The 24039-nt window shown below is 35.2% G+C and overlaps 1 protein-coding gene across 4 annotated transcripts in view; it reads left to right on the top strand.

Moving 5' to 3' along the window:
• LOC117211113 (hemicentin-1) overlaps positions 1-24039 on the top strand; it is a 432433-nt gene that overhangs the window by 307797 nt on the left and 100597 nt on the right. For all 4 annotated transcript variants that reach the window (XM_033454728.1, XM_033454736.1, XM_033454711.1 and 1 more), the window contains exon 3: positions 13806-13960. In XM_033454728.1, the coding sequence (XP_033310619.1) occupies positions 13806-13960 (155 nt within the window). The remainder of the gene's footprint in view (positions 1-13805; positions 13961-24039) is intronic.

The raw sequence follows: 24039 nt of genomic DNA, 5'->3' as shown, positions 1-24039 counted from the left end.
AAAACACACTCGTGAACAAAGTTTTCTCGTCTTACGTGCGAGATTTGCCCGCATAATCCACTTGTAGCGGTAAAAGAAAAGCGTGCAGATTTTTCTGGTCGAGTTGTTTCGCGCGTATTGTCACGAAATTTCTGATTAAAGCGATGATCGTGGATAAATTAGGAAAAAGATAAATATTATCGAGTTCGTTGATGAACGATGAGTTCATGCACTTGTAAAAGATTTAAAGGTATAAAAATGTATATTTAAAATATAATTTCTTAGTTATACTCGTAAAAATATGCAATTATATAAATACACGCAGTTTAGCTGTAATAGTAGTTGGTCGTTAATTTTATTTTCTGCATGATTGGTAACTGACAATAAACGAGAAAGTTATATCACTTCATTGAGACCAATGAGATTTATGATACGAAAGTTTCAGGAAATTGTATTTTACATCAATCTATTTTTTAATGACAAAATATACAATTTTAAAATGTTAGCAATTACTGTAATATTTCCTAATGTATAATATCCTGTGTTTATAGAATTTATAATAGTTAATGTTACAGTTAGAATTAACAGCAAGTATGTAACGTATTATAATGAAGTATATGTTCTTCTGTTTTAGTAAAACGTAACTTTCGTACGCATAATTTCAACGTAATTAAAAAATATATCAAGAATAGAAACACGAAGGTTCGTAATATACTGCACAACAATGCGAAGCATATTTTCAAAGTAGTAGACATAGTAATACGGATCTCCATATGCAAGCACTACAAAGATTAAAAAATATCTGCGTTTGAGTTTTCCTTTTATTGCTCGGTCGTTTCTGTTGTTGAACAAGTAATTGTACACATTTTTCTGTCAGAAACAGCTTGAAAAGCGTAAATTGTTAGGTTTCGTAAAAATAATTTATTTCAAATAACGTACGCGATACAATGAAACTTGATAATTGCGACGAAATTTTTAACGAAAATATGATTTACGAAATTTTAAGATAAACTCACAAAATCAAAAATTATTTTTGCTTACTTTTTGGAGTCGGATTTTTTTATGGGTTAATCGTAGTCTTCGAATACGTATTAATATTTCAATATTATAAAAATTCTGCTTGTCAAAATTCAGAACGCATCTGAATATAAAAATTGGTTTTCCGCAACTCGTAACTTCTAAAATAAATCCTCTTACTAGCGAATTTTATATTTTAGTACTACTTTGTACTATAGTGGGATGATGGGTCAAATCAATACTAGGTAATCCTGCTCTTCCGGTACAATGGTTCCAAGACGTAAATCTAGCCTTAGATTCGGAATTTTTCTTCGTAAAAATATTTTATTTTACATAGATCCTATGTATCGGAGATGGAATTAGACGTTAGGAATATTTAAGAAATATTCCGATGCGGAATTTTCATTTATTTTAATTAAAATCACTTCGAAGGAACCAGGTAGGAAAAAGGGAAACATTTGTTATATCTTATCAATATACAATGCAAAAAACGTTGTTAATATTTTTATCATTTATAACTAGCCTACCACTTGTAATCTTTGTGATATATTGTGATGTGTGTGAAAATTTAGTATGCTCGTAAAATTCATATCAGACGTTTGGTCAATTTCGTTATTATACAGAAATAAAGACTGCGAGGTGAATAAATCAGACTGCTGAAGTAAAAAAACTAAGAAAAAAGGTAACTTAAGTAAAATAGCATAAGCATGCGTAGAAATGAAGACAATTTTACACACAGTATATAACTTGGAAAAGAAAAAGAGGATAATATATGTGACAGAAATAGAAAATTTATACCGTAGAGCGCACCGTGTAACACGATTTTTAAAACACGTTAAATAATCTATGCTATTCGTCGTTTTATGATTGCTTCGTATAATCTGGCATTCCTTGTCATTTAACTGTATGAAATAATCCATCAGAGTAGGTTGAATAAAATTTCATATATTTTTACGTCTTCAAATTTCCTATAAATTCATACATATCCGCAGTTCAAATATTAAACTAGTAACCAGGCGATCAACGATCAACGTCTGAACAAAATCGATTATCTTGCTGCGATATACGTTTATATCGTGGAAAAATGTATTCCTGTACGTCGTTGTTACTCGCAAAATCGTTTAGTCGACCCAGTTTTTCCGGCGACGAGGGAAAAAGTCGAAAGAATCGAGAAAAGTTAGCGAGAACTTTATTATCCTATTGGCCCGGTTTCCCATCGACCATCGACAATTTCTCGCGGTTCCTCGTCGATTGTCGCCGAATCGTAAGAACGTGATAAAAATTTTCTCGCTGGCTCGATAATGGAGGGTTCGATGTAATTGAAAACGTCAGCTTGCCCATCGGATGAACGCTTATCGCGTGATGCTGGCCTGGTCAGAATTGTCTAAAATAAAACAGAAACAAAAATATATGAGAAGAAGAAAAAAAAAGGAAAGAAAAGCGAGGATGCTTTATGTTCATTTACATTTCGGAACTTTTATCGCCACATCCAGTCTCTTCTCCAACTTTTCTCATTTACCGCCATCCGATTTAATCGGTTGCCTTGTTTTTCTCCTCCAGTCCTCCCCCCCCCCCTCCTCCCATGAGATCAGTTTCTATCACGGAACGCGAACGATTTTATAAGAACGAGCTGATCGTGACAAAGATTTAAGTAGGGTGCGATTGGTTCAATTCCGAGATCGGTATCCAAAAAAACACTCGATACTCTCAAGTGTTTTTTGACCTCGAGAACAGAACATGGTTCGGTTAATAAATCGTTCATCATTTTCTTGCTTGATTCTTTGATATAATTTAATTCTACTAGATTCTGGAATATAGAAAATCTAAGGTAGATGTTCTTCAAACAAATAGTTTTACGTGTAACAATTAGGGGATCGCTGTTTCGAACGCTTTTATCGCATCAGATCGAACAAACGGAAGTAGAAGAGTCATGTAAACTTGGTAGATTGACACGTTATTCATATGCTGTAATAAAAATTGACTTTAAAGCAGTTATTGAAAAAAAGAAAAAATTTACACGTAGAAGAATATAAACGATACGAACAAAAATTTCTTCCCGAAAAAGGTTGTGACAAGAATACAAATGAGAACTTCTAATCTATTTCGAATACACAAAACATTCTTACTTTTTCTTACTTTTTTAAATGTTTTAAATTTCAACACATAACGCTGACGATGAGATGTGATCAATGTTGCTTTCATCTATTCGATTATTATTATTTCATTTGAAATCTATCATTTCCTCCCCTCTCCAGTTTCCTCATTTTGTACAAATTAATCTATTGAAAAAAAAAAACAATTCACTGAAAAGGAACGTCAGACTAGAAAAAGAAATTAAAGGAAGATAAAATAAAAGTCGTCCGGGGAATTTCGTAGTACAAACTAAAATATACGATTAAAGGATCGAAGCGAGAGTAAACCGTGCGCTCGTTCGAGAAATTTTTATCCTTGTCGCTGCGTGGATGCGTTGCCTCGATACACGGACGTGCACACGAAACGATTTTATCCGTGTATTAACACGGTTTCTTATCCAGAGCAATCCCCGTGAGAGCCTTTTTCTCAAAATACAATTTTCTGCGGCTAAGATACTTCGAAAGATACATTCTGCCGGAGAATATTTTGAAGCGGTCGGGAAGAAAGTCTAAGGTACACTTCACGTCAAATGGGAAATTGACTTCTTCGAGTCTTTCATGTTTTTCCGGTGTGTCGTCGCGACACGGATAACTTTCATCTCGAAAGATTTATATCGTTGTATTATATCGTAGAATGCGCCTTTCATATCACTCGAGAGCGTATTTTATAAACGTGCTTTGGATAGTTTGTTAGCGATCGTGTGCCGCGTTCTTTTCGTCATTTCGAGTCTTCTGATATTTTCTGTATTTCAGATGTGAGATTACGATTAAAACATAACAATTTTCCTTTCATGACACGGTGTATTCTTTCGGATTATTAGAACGAATTTATAATGTAGGAACGTTGAGCCAGAGACTACGATGAATCTTTCGATCCTTTTACATACGAGTCTCGAGAAATCGACCATAAATTTAATCATATTGCATCTTCAAGAATTTTACATAACCACGATGTATCTTATGTTATGATTATTTACGTGTAGCATCTTCTCGCAATAATTAAACTTATGCAATTAAATAATTCGTTTCCTTGAAAGGTGCAATACTACAATAAAATTAAAAAGCTTGCAAAGAGTGGAGTTGTTCAGTTTGGTTTCCCGAGAGGCTCATATATTATTAGAACAATCTTGAAATGATTAAAATCAAGATACCAGGTCAAAAATAGAAACAACATAACCGAAGACATAAAAAGTTAAATCAACTACTTTTACATAATATATATACATTACATAGGAGAATAATTCGTCTAATACGAAATGCTCGTTGAACGTTACAAAAAATGGCACAATTTTCCTTGTCGCGTGACACGATTCCCATGTTTTTCCTTTCTTTACCTTGAAATACAACAGCATATTTGTTTATCTTATTCCGTATCTTTTTATCTACCTACTGTCAAGCTTATCGTATTCTTTTCTCTATATCTAGCAATTATTTCGTTTCTTTATATGTCCATCTTCGTTGTTCCACCGTCTGTTTCCCTTATTTTCTATCCCTTTCGTCGGTTGTCCCCCACCATTCCACGTTGAAAGACGCGATGATGGAAACGATTACAGCAAAAGAAGAAAATTGCCTGAAACTTACGACTACTTTCCGAGACGTATTTGCCTAGCGTTGCACTATTTCTTATGAATTCCGACATGAATCTTCTCGAGAAAGAATTCTCTGGTAAAGAAAGGAGCGACACTATATGAATACGAACGATTGGCTCTACGTTTTATGCTTCGACGGTATGAAACTTTAATTTCGCATAGATTACAGAGAATTTCTTTGTAAAGATATTCGATTGCCGGCAACGCCTCGGTTAGATTCACGTGTTCTAGATTTTATCGAAGTTGATTAGTTTCGGATTTTATCAAACTACAGTAGTTACAAAGTTGTTTCTAGATTGCAAAATTTGAGATCGAAAGTAAATATGACATTTGAATGAGAACGAATACTCGAGATTTTTATTAAATTTTCAATCGATTTCGAGGTCTTGTCGAAGGTCGATAGTTTCAACATTATTTTCAAATTCGTGAAATTAATATTGAAAATAAATAAAAAAAATCTGAGTGCTAGTTTCAGTTTTAGACTAAGCTCACAGATACTCAAGATTTTCCGAAATTTTCAATAATCTTCGAAATGTAGCGTATTTCTCAAACGTTTCTGCAAGAAAACTTAAACACTCTTCTATTCAAAAAGAAGCTATCCTTCTTTTTAAACTATCGTATCGTTCAATCGAATACAGAATGTTCGTCCATACTATGACTAAATTTCTATTAAAACATCAAGAAAACATCCTTCAAATGAAAAGCATTTACAGATAAGATCTTCTACGCTACATTAGCGAAATTTACTTCGATTGGAATCTAGAAATAATTAAAATGCTATCGTTGGCTAGGATTCTTGGGTGAAATCGACAACGCATTATCTCGCTTCTGTGCGGCTTAGCCGAAGCACGAATTGCGAGGACGTTAAGAAGTCGTTTCATTTTCAATGTAATTCCTGCTTCCCTCGGTATTATCCTATTCTATCTCCATTTCGAGCTCATTAAATTGTAAGTTTGGTTTACGCGTGGCGGGTATTTAACGTGGATTTCGCCTCTCGTTCTCTACAGAACCGAGCTATGATAGGGAAAGCGATAAAAGAAGAGAACGTGTCTCTTCTCGAAGGGCAGAAAGATTTTCGCAATTGCAACTTTGATAGCAGTGCCAAAGCTGACCTCGAATGGCAATCTGGCCACTTTGCCGGGTTTTACGATGTCGTTTTAAGCGGAAAAATAAGTTTCAAAGAACTTCTATGTATGCGTTATCCGAATGCGAAGCTAAGTCACACGATAGAGCTCGAGTTCAGTGGAAAAATAAATGTATAACGTCTCTTGTTTGAGAGATCTCTCGAAGTCATTTTGCCGTTGTAAAGCTTGGTCGATTGGAAAATTAAAGGGGATAGGTTAACAGCGACGCTTGAGACCTCTAATTTCATGTATCTGAATTTTATCGGACCAAACTTAGAAAATAGGGATTTGGGTGAAAGCGTTTATTATTTAGAACATGCGACGTGAATATCCGAAACTCAATGAGGTAAAATAACGAAGTAACAAATGGTATAATATAGTAAAACAGAAGTAAAATGACATAGTATGTGTAGAGAGAAAAATAATTTTTGGCCATACAGTTGTACGTGTCTCTTGAGAAAGTAATGCCAATTATTAATGCCAGTCTATGAATTATCTAAAAGTAATCAGTAATTTAATTTGAAAAAATACAGAATCTTATAAAGAAAAATTATTATTTGAATTTTTTAATCGAGCATTAAATCAATGAGCACACTGGATGGTTAATATTAGTTTACGTACGTTCATTATGCTTTTCCTATTCACGTGTTTACCATTGATAATTCATGCGTGTCGCTACTACGAATGTTATCTTAACGTTATGCTGTTAACAGATCGTGATCTGCCTAGCTTTGATCACATGCTGCACGCGCTTGCAGTCACACGATATCACACATAAATGAATTACGTACATGGGATAGTTGGTGATTCATAGCCTAATGAGATATGAGCAAGTTTCAGGGGAAAGTAAATTGAAACATACTTTAAAATAAATACAAAAAAACGATTACCGAAATATATTGAAATAATTCTATAAATTTCAGAGGAAAAATAAAAAGAAAGAAATTTTTATTAAAATTCGCTGAAACAAAGACGCTTGTTGCCAATCTTTCAGCTGTAAAGTTTTTCTTTCATATCGAAATTCCCAATAAAATTCTACTTCGTCACATTTCGAATTTTCTTTCTTCCAATGAAATTCGTCTTTAATACGCTTAACATCTGAAATGCACTGGTAATACACGTTTTACCACTCGTCTAATGCATAAACACGTTACCAAATGTTTATACAATTCAATTCGTCGCTCGTTTTACTTATTTCAACGAACGGAACGAGCGAATGTAGATCAGCGTTCATCAATGTAAATTTCCATTCATCGTGCACCTTCATTCCACATTATGGAACGAAGTCACTTTATATCCGAGCAGGACGCAACGAATCGTAAATTATATTTTGCATAACAACAAACTCGAATCCATTACTTTTTCCGTTCCATCGTCCTGTACGTTGGCTACGTTATTACGTGGCGTGTTAGGTTCATTAACAGGGGTCAGAATGCAAAGTTTGTTTTCTTCGCAAACGAACAAACACTGCACGGAAATTAACGTTGGAAACTGGGAAATCCAATCGAGATCGATGCGACTTAATGTTGTTGGAATAACGTTAAATAATAACATTAACCAATCCGTGGGATTGGTTAATATTTTAACGAGACAGTCACGGTCCAAGGTGTGGTAAGCTGCAATTCCACCCTCTTGCTTTGGACTAATTCGTTGGCCGCTAATTTCGAACGTTCTTGCTCCGTGTTCTATCTACGTAATAGCTGACCCCGTGCTACCTATTTCCGGCCTAGTTTCTCGGAACCGAGTAATTAACGTCCCCGACGTTCTCTCGGTGTCTTTAAAAGTTTTGAAAAAAAAGAAAACTCCCCTTTAGAGGGGCTCGTTAGAAAAGCGATATGCGAAGATTACCGTGTCGCCATTTGCATCTGCTTCAGAGTAATCTTCCCTTTCCATTCCTTGCGCAGAACTTTTGTATTAGCTGGAGAAACATATTGTTGAAAATATGTCGTTTTATTAGATTCGGATTTGTTCTTGCGCGAATGAAATTTCTGCTCGGGAATACTTCTCTTAAGTTTATCATACGTAGGTAGTACTTTTCACATTTTCTAATTTGGTGTAGTGTATTTTCATACGCGAAGATTCATTTACGATTCGACCAGTTCGATCTTCGTTCGAAATTTATTTAGAATTAGTTCCTTTCAATTTCTCCAACATAATCTAACAGATATTTGCATTTTGTATATCGAAAATTTCATAGGTCTCGAAGAATCGAACGAAGCAAACTTAAGCAAAATTTTTAGACGTAATCGATTAGTCGGATGAATCGGATAATTCGCAAATACCAAACGTATTTCGAGTTCACCTTTGTAAATTTAATCTTGCTACCGATAGCCGGAGAAATTTATTAGCTGGAATTTCATAGAGTGGACGCGAGGGTTGGACAGCGAATACGGTGGGCGTATTTTGAACGCGAACGTTTTGACACAATCGATGGTGCACGTTAGAAACATATTGCGGCTGAATGGTGTGATATTGGTCATCGGGAGGTCAAAGGATTTGACGGAACGCTCGTGGCGATTCGTACGTCAATCTCTAGGACAGACCATCTGACAAATGGAATGCATGATTAATGCTTGGTCCCTCTACACGTTCCTACCGCTAATGGGTTAATCTTAACTGTGTCCATAATTAGCAATTATATTAATCTTGTATCTTCGTGTATAAGATCTGTTTGTATCTATTGATTCCATGTTATAATTGATATAATTCTCTTAATTGAATTAGTATTTTGATCCTTTATGGCTACGATGTTCTTGGTATTGAAGGTCTTTTCGTATTTGTGTCACGAATATTTAAGCATTTTATATACACGATTGAATCTCGATGAGTTTGTTTAGTAAATAAATGCTTTTTAAAAGACAACATTTTATACGCCAGTGTAACGCGAAAGATTATTTCAGAGTTTCAAATATCCACAGATATCGAAATTAATTTTATGTTTCTGTACATTGGTGTGAGTATGCAGGAATGTTGTTCATTATTGTTTTACATTCAGTTATAGGTAGCTCCTTTGTATATAGGATATCTGCAGCAGATTTTTACTCTTTTTTTTTTGAAGTTTTAATGTTATATCAGAATCAAAAATTGAATATGAAGCATTGATTTTCTGTCAATATATAGACATTTCTCTTTTAGCTTCCCGTTCGAGTTAATTAATTTTATAATTATGCTTCAGGTCAATTATATTTGCGATTCCAGCTACGTTATATGAACAAGTTTAAAATATTAATAACGAAGTACATTGCAGATTTAACGTAGTATATTGATATTGTATAACCATAACTTTATTCGTTAAAATTGTTAATTAATTATTTAAAATCATTAGGAACGTTGATACATAATTCCTGTTCATTTGCTTAGAAAGCAAAGTTTTAAGTCTACTAAATTTTACTTCACTGTAAAAAGAACAACGTTCGATGAATTCAAGTGTATCGTTCGTAGACTGAAGCGTACTTGGTCGTCATAAAAAAGAATAATTAATAAAATATTCATCGCTTTTATCCGTGTTCTGTTCCAATACACAGTAGACATCCCCTGCTTTCAGCGTCAAATCTTTAACACTACCTTACACAGACATTTGGAATATTATAAATCATTGTAATTTGATAATCAGAAAAGACGAGATTCCTCGATTTCTCCTCTTTACCCTTCGAAACGAAAGAAGAAGATTATAATAATCAGAATAGAATATAATAAAAAATAATAGAATATTTTCACGATATTCTATATTCCATAAATATTCGCTTCTTCCAAAACGAAGGTGAACGATACAATTTTCCATACAACGCGAACGATAGAACGGAATAAAAAATTTCATAGACGTAAAACGTAATAGAAGCGGATCGATTTATTTTTCTCTTCTCTCAAGCGCCAGTTACAACGGTTCCATTCGCTTAATTCACCCGTGACGTAATACATTCTTCCCAGCGAAGATCAACGAGCGTCCGAAATGCGATCGATACTTGATCACCGATCACACGCACGAAATTCCAATTCCTTCTGATTACGGAACCGTGCTTAAGCGCACAAGTAGACGCGCTAGTACGGCCCGATTTTGCGCGGCAAAGAGGATTGGATGAAGCGGAAAATCTCGAACGGGAGCGTAATGGAAAACGTGCATTTCGATTTAGAACGTATTGGGTGATGGCCACGGGACGGATTTAAAATTTATTTGAGCGAACTAACTCGACCCGATGACGGCTCATTTCGACGATCGAGACCTGTGTTTTCGTGCAAAACGCGCCGGTTTTTTCTTCTCGTTGGTAATTGTACTTTGCGAATGGTTTTATTGTACGGTTTCGCTCGAAACGCTTTAAATAGGAGCAATTATCTAGTTTCACTGGCGTGTTACATGGAGATCAAGGAAAATACTGTGTTCTAGTTCTTAATCATTGTGAAAATTATGCGAGAGTTATGTTTAGAGGTTTGCGTTACGTTAGGTGTGAAATATGACACAGATCTGGTATTAGGGATATTTTTATCAATAACATGTTCTGTACAATGTATTAATCGGTGTATGATCTTTCAGAAAATTATACTTAATTCTTTATAAAAAAAATTGACATATCGGTATTTCTTTATGGTATTAGAGTGTCTTAGTTCGTTATAGTATTTCTGTTACTATTTGTATCGTGTAGTGATAGTAGTTTGGGATTAGATATTTTTTTTACCCTATATTTCTTTAACTTGACATTTTGCGAAATGTAAATGTTTCTTGAATTGTAGTGAAAAATGTTGTACTGATTGCTTGTTTATTAAAAAGATATATTCCATATATTCTTTTCTTTTTTTCTATTTTATTCAGATATTATATCTCACATGCTTCCCTAAGTGGAACATTCTTGGTTAAAATTATATTACGAATATAATGAAATAACATAGTTCGTCAAATTACGATATTAACCCAATGAATTGTTTACTTTACTGGTTGAAATTTAATTTCTTTACTTTCAAATCTAATACTTTGACTATTCTAAGGATGCATTGCTTTTTATAAGCATCAATAAAAATGTTCGTTATTTAAGGTGTTGTTTAATATAATTTGAGGGATAATAGACGAAATTTTCTATGCGACTCCATTGCTCAAATATTTTAGCAGCAATGTAAGAAATATAATGCGACGCCGAGTAATAAAACTTAGTTATCGAGGACGAGTAAAGATCAAAGAGAAGCGAAGCTTCCTTGAACGAAGACGCGACAGAATGTCGTGAAAACTTTAATGAAAGGTCGCGATTCGTCCAAACACGGGGCAGAAAGTTCCTTCGAGTTCCTTTGCAAAACGAAGCTTCTTTTGACGAGTTTAAAAAATTCCGTGCGTTCTAAGAAAGTTCGCGTAAACGTAAAACGAAAAGCGGAAGCTTTTTCGACGAAGCACAATTTTTTGGTCGAACTTCCTCAACGAAGAATTTAATGGTATTTACAACCGCCGTAGTTTGATATTTCAATAAAGATCTCATCTCATCCTTGCTAATATAATATTCAAGATATTATTAACTGTAAATTAATGATAATTAATTATGCAATATATCAATTGTAAATTAATGACAATCAATTATTCGACATATCAATTGCAAATTAATAGCAATTAGTGATCCTACATATTAGTTGCATAGCACAAACGAATATACATAGCGATAACAGAAATCAATTTGAACTGTAGGTGTTTTTAAATGCAATACTATGAAAATGTTTCATAGATCCAAAGATTTTTACAACTAAGTCGACTTGAAATTCTATTAACGTAGGAAACCTTATCAAAGTTACAAGAAATTATCATTAATGTCTACGGCATTAATTTTACGTAGGAATTGGTCCATTGCAAACTAGTTAAAAATATTAACACAACTAGCGGAAGATTCCATGTAGGAGTACAGCTAAAAATGATTTCAAACGAGTTGTTAGTACGTACCTTCTATATTATATATATTTTAATTCATTTCTCAAAAAAAAAAAAATGGAAAAAGGAGAAAAAACAACACAGTCACGACGTCAGTCACCTATCTTTACATTAAAATTGATTAATTACAAATTAGTTAAACGACAATAAAAATTGAATACAAATACAAGAATAGAAAAATGACCGTAAATTTGTAACCAAAAACTTGTTTTTTCGTAAAAAGTGAGAAAGAAAAGTATGTCGAAAGCCATCCTTCCATCCTGTAATATTTTCCATCTTGATGCGCAGAAGATTCATTAACTGAATCTGTTTTCACGAGAGCAATAATTCCAGTTTGGAATCACCTTCCGCAATAACGGAACAGGTCGAACTCCGTGCAGCAATCCGATGTCAAACGACGTCGTGCGACTGCACGAATCTGCCAACGTAACTATACTAGTAACAATAAATAGATTACACAGGGGAGAGGACGGTCGGAGGGCCGTTTTACATGCAGTTGAGCGTATTTGTACAGCTGGTGCGTGTATCATTGCGCCAGCAATCAACAGAAGTGCATTGCATTAATGAACAAACGCACTAGTTAATAACAATTATCGCTGGTATTCGGATATTGCGTCGCTCGCGGGGTGTACGCCGTGGCTACAACTTCTAAGCATTCTGGCTAACGAAGCGAAACTGCAACAAGGGTTGAGTAGCGAGCTGAGAACGATCGTAAGAGCTATTGGAGAAGATTAAACAATTGCTTGTCTGGATAGTTTGATGGACGAGTGCAATGAACTGTTGCATTATCTCTTCTTTTTTTCTTCTGTATCTAATTTCTTCGATAAATCGTAGTTATTGCGAGTTTAGGTATTCGATTCTTTCGATAATTATATTTTTAGATTTTAAAATTTGTCTATGAACGTGAACAAATAACGCGAAAATTTAAAAATGTGTATCGCAAACGATACAGACGTTAATTACCATAGAAGAGAGTCTTGCAATTTTCTCATTTGAAAGAAGCAGAATGAGGGCCGTGAAATATCTTCTTAGAAGATGTAGAATATTTAGAGTATCTGGAATGGAGATCAAGAAAGAACCGATTCCATAGATGTTAGAATTTTCCTTTTCCAATAGTGTGTTCGTTAGTCACCATTGTCGTTACTCTACACCGTTACTCTGCACCGTTTATTTAACAAGATACGTTCTGAAAAAGAAACTCAATACCTTTATTTGTACGAACTAAAAAATATCTGTAATAAAAAATTGTCAGATAGAAATATTGTTTCATTTTCTGTATAAATTCTCCGTAGTTGCTGCATTAACCGTATGAAAATTTTGTTTTCACTGCAACTAGTCATCCGTGTCAATCGCATATTTCTCTCTCAATAAATGATTGATTTGCCGAAAGATTATTTGTTCGAATCGTAACGAAGTTGAATGATTTTGACGATCTGTCAGGCGTATTGTATCGGTTCTATCGACAATGATGGATGCGCCACTGCAATCGTATCGGGCAAATAGAATATGCGATTGTATGGTATACATCCTAATCCCATTGTTTCCTTACTGGCGTAAGTAAAGCGGTATCGATTTAACGGCATAGCGTGCAGGTTGATCCGTTTCATTGTTCCATTCATTAGCGCATGCTAATGGGATTGCAAATGTGTCATATGAATGACAGTGAACCGCATTAGAATATGTTTGCAAATAAGAATATTGTTGTCATTATTCTATCCGATTTGGATGATTGATAATCCTCTTGACTCAGTTTCTATGTAACATACGCTATATTTAGAAATATCATTCTTAACATGATGATTCTACGATGAATTGTGTATGTTCTGCTCGCGATATCGGAGTATCATTAATATTACTAGATTACGTTTGTTTCGTGCAATTTCATATTATCAAGGTAACTAAGAAAACGGAGCTTACGTAAAAATTTATTTCACCGGAGAAAATAACAACTACCTCGCTTCGAGTATTCTTTATATCTTCACTTATCACGCGTATTTCGTACAATTTTGCACTTTCAATTTTGTCATGAATGCATGAAATAATTTCTCCTGCCTTTCACGTGTTTTAGGTCGGATATAGAATACACGACAAATTCGTCGAAGACTTTCTTGAAGATTCCGGACGTTAAACTGGAGGACGAAGGTCTCTATAAGTGCGAAGCTACATATCTGGCAGTGAATCGAAAGTGCAATAATGTCCAGCATATCATACTTAACGTCACCGGTAAGTTTTCTAACGATATTGTTTCAGATAGTATAGAAAAATAAGAAAGCCACTGAATTTTCCAGACTTCTCTAGTATCCAACGATTGAGATTCGTCATTCTAAAATTCTTCAAATTTTTGAACATCTTCGACACACCGTATCTTGTCTCAAACTCGTCGAAACGAAATGTACAGCAACGAATTAAGACCATCTTCTATAAATAACGTAAATAAAAAGAAAAATCCAGAGGTACCGCGGAAAGACGTATAAGAGGGAAACACCAAAAGGAAATTTATCATCGCTATTTATTCAGGTCTTTCTCTTTGCTCCGCTTCCTTGTCGAGAGTTCAACCGCTAGTAGAGTTTAACTTTCCACTGCAAAGAGACCAGACTTCATAAACATTTATATGCTGAAGTTTTAAACTCCCGTTTAGTTTAGGTAATTTACTATTCAATTTAATGGACTTAGTATTAGTAAATGATCGAGTCGTGATTATTTGCTGTATAATCGACTGAACAAACTATGAACTCGAAAAGAGGGTAGGGGACGATTACGAGATAGAGGAGCCTACGGAAGGGATGCTTTTCACGGTGCACGAGCCAGAGGTGGCGTATAATTTAATTAATCGATTAAACGTCGACGATCCCCCAGTAGTAAGATATGCGTGGAATAACTCGTATTAGACGTATCGTACTTGTACGATCCGTGTAATCTGGGTAATCCCAGTAATTCGACAAACGAGAAAGCCGCAGTACTAATCCGAAGTGGTAGCGACTAAACCACTGAACCGGTTATCTTGACACACGCAACATGTCATACTATTAAAGTGCGGTTGAATTTACGAACATGAAAGGGATGCCAATTACTTTGAAATTTTAGCTGGAAACCGAGATACCGCTCGACGGTGTCACCGGCGAAACAAACTTAAACCGCGATAAATATGTGTATTTGAACGGACACTCGTAATTTGCCGTTTAAAAGTGTCCGAATTACATGAAAGTCCAGGTGCTATCGATTTAAATACGAGCCGTGATATTGGAAATCAGTAAATGATATTCTAAAACATTCACTTTGCCTATTTTTCTCTCTTTTTTTTTAATATTTTCGGATAAAGTCGAGATCTTTGTGATAGAATCGATTTTTCGTAGGGGAAGATCGACGCTTGGTTGAAGACACCTTTGTCCGAAAAGTAAAGGAAGAAAATCTGCAACCAAAATCTCAGGTTGATATCTGAAAACGTCGCGCATGAAGATACGCGCGTATAATTTATTTTCCGTTAGGGAAGGCGTTACATAATATTTTTGAGAATAACATTTTCCAAGCTAGAGAAATAATTCTGAGAAATTGCCTAAAGTGGACATCTCCGATAATATAATACTTAATAAGAAACTTCAAGAATTCCTCAAACAAGTCCGATAACTGTACCTTTACTTGCACCTTATACGTCCGTACAATGCGATGTTTAAGGTGCAGTTTCGAAGAATCGCTCGAATTACGAAAGTTGGCATCGTGGTTCTTACGTTGCGTTTGTTAAAGAATATTCCGAGGCCAAAACTATCCGCAGTTTGAAACATCAGGAAAAATTTTCGCGGTAAGTCCGCCGCCAACTTAACGTGGATTCTTAATGTCGTCTGATTACAGTCAGACCGTGCTAATAACGCGAGACTTGTTCTGAACTCGTGCAACCGTGGCGAATCTGTTCATCCATTGAAGGTTTATTGTAATTAACCAGCGTGTCGCGAAGCGAAACTCGCGAATGGTCGGAAGTTGTAACGCGGAAGCCGAAATGTCTCGCAGGATTCATGTTTTCCCACGTTCCCAGCCTTTCTCAGAATTCTCTGCTCGCGTAAGTGCAACTTTCCGAATTGTAAATCTTTCGAGGATAGACCGAACCGTGCGGCTTTGCTTTCAAAAGCATCACACGTATTACGTTTGTGTGACTTTCTGGACGTTTGATGATTTTACGTACAAAGATTTATCTGATGGTGGAAAGTCGAAAATTATCTATGACGAAAGCTGAACATTACGAATAAATCGTGGATTTTTACGTATTTATAGAAAATTCTGAAAAACATGTCAATTGCACGTGATACGGAAAAATATAGTATAAAATATTCAAGGTATAGCATCTGTTATAATTCATTAGACCAAATAGACTAAACAGATTAATTCGACTAACTAATTAGCTTGCAAATGTCTATATAGTTTTGTGTTCGTATGTTTTTCATTAATTAATGTGATCCAATGTTAATTAATAATGAATAATTGGAACTTGGATAGAAAATTGTTTTACTTATTAAATATTATAAGGAGTATTATAATTTAAATATTTTATACGCATATTTTTAGATATTACGTACGTTGTGTACATTTTTGCTTCGCTATACTACTTCGTCCTATTACTTCGACAGACTATACTTGAAACATTGTCGGAATTAAAATAAAATATTTTTGTCACATTTAAATATTCCTAACTATATAGATTACACGACTCTAGTTTTAAAGCAAATGTAGAAATGTACGTGCAATGCGACGCGTTTGAATGGATCAAAGGCGACATTTTTAGGGCGGAAGTTGAGGAAGGCCTGGCACGTGGTTTCCTTTCAATCTAAAATTTTCAATCGCGTTACAGTCGAGAAGAAAGTACAAAGGAGAGTCGAGGTGGATGGGTTGAGGTTTAAAGAACGCGACAAAACGAGCAACGTTTCAGACGGTCGAAGGTCCGAAGCTCGACAATGAATGCGACCAAATAAAAACAATTAGAACGACGTTGCTATTAAAAGTTGCAAATTGCACACTTGTGCCGAGGTCGGGTTTGCCACGTAAAATATCGCATCGTTGTGTCCGTGTCTCATTTCCATGGGCAACATTATTTTAGGTGAGAACAAACGCTTTTCAGCCGAGCCTCGTCATCCGCACTAATGATACGTTTCACGTTTGCCCGTTGTTATAAATTATTATGGCTAACGACACAATTAACGGCCAAGATCCCGCGGTGTTCGTCGTTTTCGAAATATCGTAAAATATCGACCAGCACGGGAATAGACAATTTTCGTTTAACATCGCGTTTTACTCTTTTGCGAATCTTCGTATTTCTTTTACGTTATATCGATTATAAACGTACGTTTTATTTATTCGATGGGATCGATGGCGTTCGACGCGAATTTCTTTTTACATTGACACGACTCTCGTCATGTCAAAAATTCAGCGTTGGTAGAAATAATTTTCCTCGGACATTTCATTTTCGTCGCAATCGAGATAACAAAGAATCTTTATACAGGCGAAGTACATGAAAAATGAAATATTGTGACGCGAAATTATTTTTTTGTCAATCAGTTGACAAATTCGTTCTTTATTGTCAATTTTAAACAAATTCAAGATCGCCAGAAATAATTTTCATCCATCGTTTCATTTTTATTGCGATCCGCTAAAAAACAGAATTTTTCGTGCAGCAGCATGTCGAAAATTAAAAGTAAATACTTTGACACGGGATTAATATTTTGTCGCCGAATTTTAAAATTGGTGGAGTATGCACTTCCGATGAAAAATTGATCGCACCAAACGATACGTATGAAACGACGAAAAAAAAAAAAAAAAATACTAACTTACAAACTAATTAATAAGCAGCTGTATTTTTCAAACTCGCAATTATGGAATTCTGATGGCAATGTAGAATCTTTATTGGGAATATGTACGCTATGTAGGTCGAAACATTAAAAGGTTCGAGTGTGTCTATAAACCGTGGTATCGCGCATATCCTGTTTTCGCCACAAATTAAGAAAATAACAGTGTTTAATCGTAACGTGAGTTGGTTCGGTAGCAGATAGAAACCGAGTACTACGCGCATGTACTCGTTTATTGAAAGTCAGCTGCGAAGAAAAATATAGCTAACTGAGTTTCCAAATATGTTAGTCGAAGATTAAAAAAAGAATCGCGTAAACGTGGTTGAGTTTTTCCTTCGATATTTTTGAAGCTTGAATTTCACAACACGTTTAAAATTTTGTATTTATTTCTTAGTATTAGGTTGTCTTTCTTTACAGACACGTCTTTTACAACGACGCATCTTTATACAAACATGAAACCTAATTCGTCGAACGTTGTGATCTTCATTTTGATAGAACAAAATGGATCATACGTAATTCGATAAAATAATATAAAACGGAAAATGTGCATCTGGACGACCTAATACGTTACAAAATAAAGATAATGGAAAGATCCGAAGTAAAATGAAAAGTGAATGGAATACGATTTTAAATGTTGAAGAAAATCACAGTTTATATTATTATATATATATGTACATAACATATATGTATATAATAAAATAAAATAATATATTCTGTACCTGTAGAACTTAGATTATTGCATTTTAACGTTAAAATAAATCTTAAATCTTGGAAGTAACACCTTGAACAGGAAAAAATTAAGACCAAAATGCAAAAGTTTCTTACTTGGCTCGAGGCAACAACTGGAAATAGCACACACACGAGGGTAGCAAATGCGACCGAGGGAGAAGGCTCGATCTCAGCACAATTTTTCGGCTGAGTGACACGGTTAAGGGGCGAAATTAAACACTGCTTCTTCTTTCTTACGTGCTTCATGTCGGAGTATCACTCGTTGTCCTTGTCGGGGAAGAAACCTGGCTGCGGGCGATCGCAGTTCTCATTTCTTTTTTTAAAACGACACGTTGCCTTTTGCCACTGCCTCTCGTGTATTTATACGCGTCGAAAACACACGGGCATGAAATAACAAAAGAGGGCCATTATTTCATGCGAAAAAGAATTGCTTTTATTAGAGTGCTAATTAAAATGTAATTCTTGCGTAATCTTTTGTATTTCTTCCGTATTTCTTTATCGTATTAACATATTTCGTTAGAGTATTTCTGTTACTATTTACATTGTGTAGTTGCAAAAGCATAAATTTCTCTTTGAGATTAGAGATTTCAAGATAATAGAAATGTAAGTCTCGCGTAATCCAATTCGATAAAACAGAAGAAATGACATAATCATTATATTTATAATTAATGGTTGGATTTTCCGACAGAATCCTCTTTTTCAAGAAGACATACTAAAATAATTTTTTATGGTAGAAATGAAATTACAAATAAGCATGATGTTGCGCAACTGGCAACGAGTAAACACGATGTTAGAAGATTATTTATTTAAAGTTTAAGAAGTCCCGGAAATAGAGGTAGTATATTTCTAGTAAATACGCCGAAGGTTTGAAAAACGGATTAAAATTTCTCTATGATTAAAGTGTCGTTTTAATTAGAATTTTAGACTTTGATTTTAACCGAGATGTAGTGAAGAAACGAAAAGAAAAGAAAATAGACGATTCTGTCCGTATTGAAGATATAACTTTGTCTTAATTACATAGAACAAACTGCATATCGTGATCTAGTTCTAGGATGCTTGCAATTTCCAAATTTTAGAATTATTTTCGCTTATTTTCTATAAGAACTTGCTAAATTTGCAAAAATCCTTTCTTCGTTAGCATCCTTTAAGGAAGAAAGGAATTTTAATAAAAATTGTAAAAGAAACTCGCCTATATTGACAAGATTAATTTCGATGCAAACATATTTACAATAAACGAACATAAAAGCAAGACGTTTAATATTTATATCGATATAATTATATTGATTTTCAGATTTTTCCTTCAATTCGATATGAATACGCAGTTTAAATAAATATTTCTACCCCTAGAATTTCGATATTCTAAGAAGAGAAAAAAATTAAAAAAAAGACGAAGATGACAAGATGGGAAATCGAGTTCGATTTTATTTTTCGAGGACTTTCCGGTGCATGTATGTGCAAGCTAGGTGAAAACGTATGGCAAAACTTTCACATCGACCTAATGCCTGTCCGAAAGTTTTCTATAACTCCCACCGTGCAAACGCATAGACGAAGAAAGCGCGCGATTCCGACGACCGAAATGAAATTTGAAAACTTGAAACTCATTCGGTGCATACGCGCCGCGATTCTTTCACCTGCTGTCAGCTTCCACCTTTTCATGACTCGAATAAATATAATGAAGATACGATGAAAAAGATCTCGTTGACAAGAAACAAGAATAACTAATCCGTTCATAAGTTGTCTATCGTAATTTGTTTTTAAATCTGATATTGATATATCTAAAACGAAGACAGCATAATTTTTACTAGAATTATGTTTGCAATAAATGCCTTGTAATTTCTATATACAGGGTGGTTGGTAACTGGTGGTACAAGCGGAAAGGGGGTGATTCCACGAAAAAAAAGAAGTCGAAAATATAGAATAAAAATTTTTCGTTTGAGGCTTTGTTTTCGAGAAAATCGACTTTGAATTTTCGTTCGGTACGCGTGCACTTTATCACGTCTCGTTATAACGGATCTCACTGTAGATCGTAGATCGAATCACCCCCTTTCCGCTTGTACCACCAGTTACCAACCACCCTGTATATCTTCGAATTAGTTTCAATTTTGATAAATATAATCGCGACGACAATCGTGTCTCATTACAGCGTCAATGAAACTCCAAAATGTTTTGTATAACACATACAATATTGACATTAAAATTTTCCACGATAAGTGTTCAAATATTTTCATGAACCATTCTACATCTTTTTCGCCCATATGATCGTCCAGGCGTTGAAATCTTTTTGAATACTCGTTGGAATCGGCACAAATTCAATTCAAAAATCATACAGTAGTATCACCGATGAACCGATATTATGATTAAGCTACATAATTCGCGCGAAGTAATTGTAACAGCCATTTCGTTGGCTGTTGACGCTATTCGTCGCGCGTATTTCAGAGAGCAATTTATCGGATGGAAAGCTGTTACGATCGCGAACCGCGCAAAGGAGCGGCAATCGACCTCTATTTAAATTATATGAAGGACCACTTGTCTCGCGGCCAATCCAATTAGATCTTCTAGCTGCTGGAAATTATGGGATTTCAGGCAGTTCTCTCTCTCTCTCTCTCTCTCTCTCTCTCTCTCTCTCTCTCTCTCTCTAGGTCATTGGGTTTCTATCGACTCGCCAGCACTTCTGATTGGACACCCTCGCTTGCTCCTTCTAATTCGGACCCCAAATACATCGATCTGACCCCCCTCCGACTACCCCTCGTATTATTAAAAGCGATTCTAAAGGATTCCGCTGCTCAAACCATTTCTATCGACCCAAATCGATTTTCCCTAGATTATCTCTGTTAAGATTATATATATCGAATATGAAAGAATTATTTGGTCAAATTATTTGTTTTGTATAGAACCTATTAGAAAAGTTTCTTTCGTTTTATAAGGAAATAATAGACGCACAATGTTTTGTTGTTTTATATCAGTTTATTGAATTATGCACGAACATAATAATAGAAATATAACGAAATGGATCATACGTAATTCAATAAAATAATATAAAACAGGAATTGTCGTTCATCTATTATCACCTTATGAAACGAAATAAACTTGTTGGACAACTTAATAGTAAAATTGCGCGAGAGTAGTTCCATGAAGATGTAATGGTTCTCTGAATTAATTTATCGTATCATAATGTAAATTCTCGTTTTTTATTGGGTACATCGTCGTTTTCGCAGTAACGAAATCTGGGCTTTGTCTTAAACAAATAGAATCGTCCACAGATATGGAAGTATAACGTTGCAGAAGTACAATCTTCGTAACAGACCCAATACATCATCGTCGGCACAGAGACGTAACATTTTCCCCAAAAAGGAAGCAACATTTTTGTCAAAAACACAGACTGAACACTGAAGCTCAGTACGAAATTCTGCAGGGAAATTAGGATTCGCCCAGCTCATGAAAGTTGCAGTTGCCGTATGTTTTTTCCCGCGCCTTAGCATCGTCGTGGTGCGGCGTGCTGCACTCCGGGTACCTCTTTTCTCCACTTTCCGGCCTGGGAAAATGAAAATTTCACGCAATTGAACTTCGTTCGAAAGTGGAACGCATGTTGCGTGACGTCTCGTTACAATTTATTTCTTGTGTCAGTGATGGAATAATTAGAATGGTCGAAACGCAAAAAAAGAAACGGGTTCCTGTTAGGTACGTACGAAAGATCATGAAACTTTCCACCAAATTTTCAAAGTATTTGACACTAGAATATATAGCGATGATTAACATTTTATAACGTATAACATTTTCATCAAAGAAATCCAAAATGAAAACAATCCGAAAAAGTACTTAACCCCTTATTCTCAAAAATAAAAATAATTGATAAAATTTTTATGGAAAATTGCAGAGTGATCGTTTTGAATAATTAACACTATTAATATGCACATCCATAGCTGTGAACTGTAATAATTATAAAAAGGAACATAGAGAAGTTAAATATTCCATATTTCAATATCAACTAGAGGTTAGCGAGATTTTCTTTGGTTGAAATATCAAAACTGTGAGATGTTCAATTTCATAATAATAAGAAGGCGAATCGGAAGGCTTGATAGAGGTTTCGCTTCATTTGAATGTAAATTACGCGATAAATGCTTATCGAAATGTGGCGATGCCCAGAGTTCACCTGGGAACGGGGTGAATTGTTCATTAAACGAAAGTAATTACGCGAGCGGGTAAAATGTTAAAAAATTGTCGAGCCTGGAAACTATTGGCGAGATCGGCATTCAATGAACTTGCCATCTTCGCGAGTAACCTGCAGTCACAATTTTTCTGCGATAATTTGTCTAACTGAATCTTACTGTAGATAAAGATAAAATTTGCAAAAATCGTGCTTTAAACTTTTTCTTACTATATAAAGCTACGCGTGTAATACTATCTAATACCTTCTCCTTTATTTCTATATTTCTGCTATTTATATTACAAAACCAAACTTCAGCAATAAAAGTACCAAACGAATATAAACGTTGTTTTATAAAATTATAACGATATATTAGAACTTTAATAGGAAAAAAGTTTCAATGTGCTCAGATTAACAGAATAATTAGAAAAGGGGAAATGAAATTGATCGACGCATTCGAGTAAAAATTTGACTATTTACAGAAGAGAGCAAAATGATGTCAGTGATATCGAGGGCAATAATTTTTCATTATATCGTGTTCTATTATAAACGTAAGTAATTGAAAATATCACGTTTGATTTTAATTTGCGAATTCGTACGTCATTTTACAATATTTTTCATTCTCTGCCTCGTATTCCTCCGAGTCTCCACCAACCCACTTTCATCCTCTCGAAGCTCATTCCAGCTCGTATCACGAAATCGTTGCACTGGGACTCAGCGATTCGCTAGATTAGAGGAACTCCGGCGAGGAAAGTGGTACACTTTTCATATAACTGCATCTCCAAGCTGTTCTTCTCCTGTTACGGAATAACCACCGTCAACCATCACAACGATGTACCTGACATTAATTTTTCTATAAACTTGCCCAGGGATTTACCGTGTTACTATTCGCGAACAGGTACGTTTCGCATTCTTGTGCCAAAATTTTCATTAGATAAAATCGGAAAAAGAAACGAGAGGAATTAAAAGGCAGACGATGAACAGAGAGAAGCGAAGGATAATTCTGTGACGAAAGAACGGAGAAATGGCAAGCGAGAAAAATAGAAAAAAGAAGAAGAAAGAAGAGAAACGAAACAGAAGGAAGAAATGAAGAGAGGGGAAACGGAGAAGAAGAAGATAAGAAATGGCAAGAAGGATTTGGAAGGAAGAAACAAGAAAAGAGACGATAGAGAGGAGAAACGAACAGAAAAGGAGAACAAGGGAAAAAGCTAAGCGAAGGGAAGATCAGGGAACTCTAGCGAGTTCTCTGATTCCAAGTTTCGGACACAAATAAGCCAACGATCGTATATCCAACCCAAAATTTCCATCTCCTTCTTACCCGTTCCTTCGCTCCAAATCTGTCCTACCATAATTCAATCAAGACTTTTAACCGTGAACGGCTCTGATCCCGTATTTCGTTTGATCTTTTTCCAAATTTCCTCCGCAAGATGATATATCCATCCTATAGCTGGTCCGTCGTAGCAAAAGTATAATATAAAAAGGGGAATCGCAAATCTCTTGAAAGCTACCATCCAGAACACGAGTCCGTCGAGGATCGCGTACCACGAAATCGATCCTCGTCGCCGAGGCTACCGGACCACCAGGCTGGTATTTCCGGTTCA

The sequence above is a fragment of the Bombus bifarius genome, unplaced genomic scaffold (assembly GCF_011952205.1).
Source record: "Bombus bifarius isolate JDL3187 unplaced genomic scaffold, Bbif_JDL3187 scf7180000007970, whole genome shotgun sequence".
Taxonomy (NCBI): Eukaryota; Metazoa; Arthropoda; class Insecta; order Hymenoptera; family Apidae; genus Bombus; species Bombus bifarius.
This window is presented reverse-complemented; position numbering and strand designations above follow the sequence as displayed.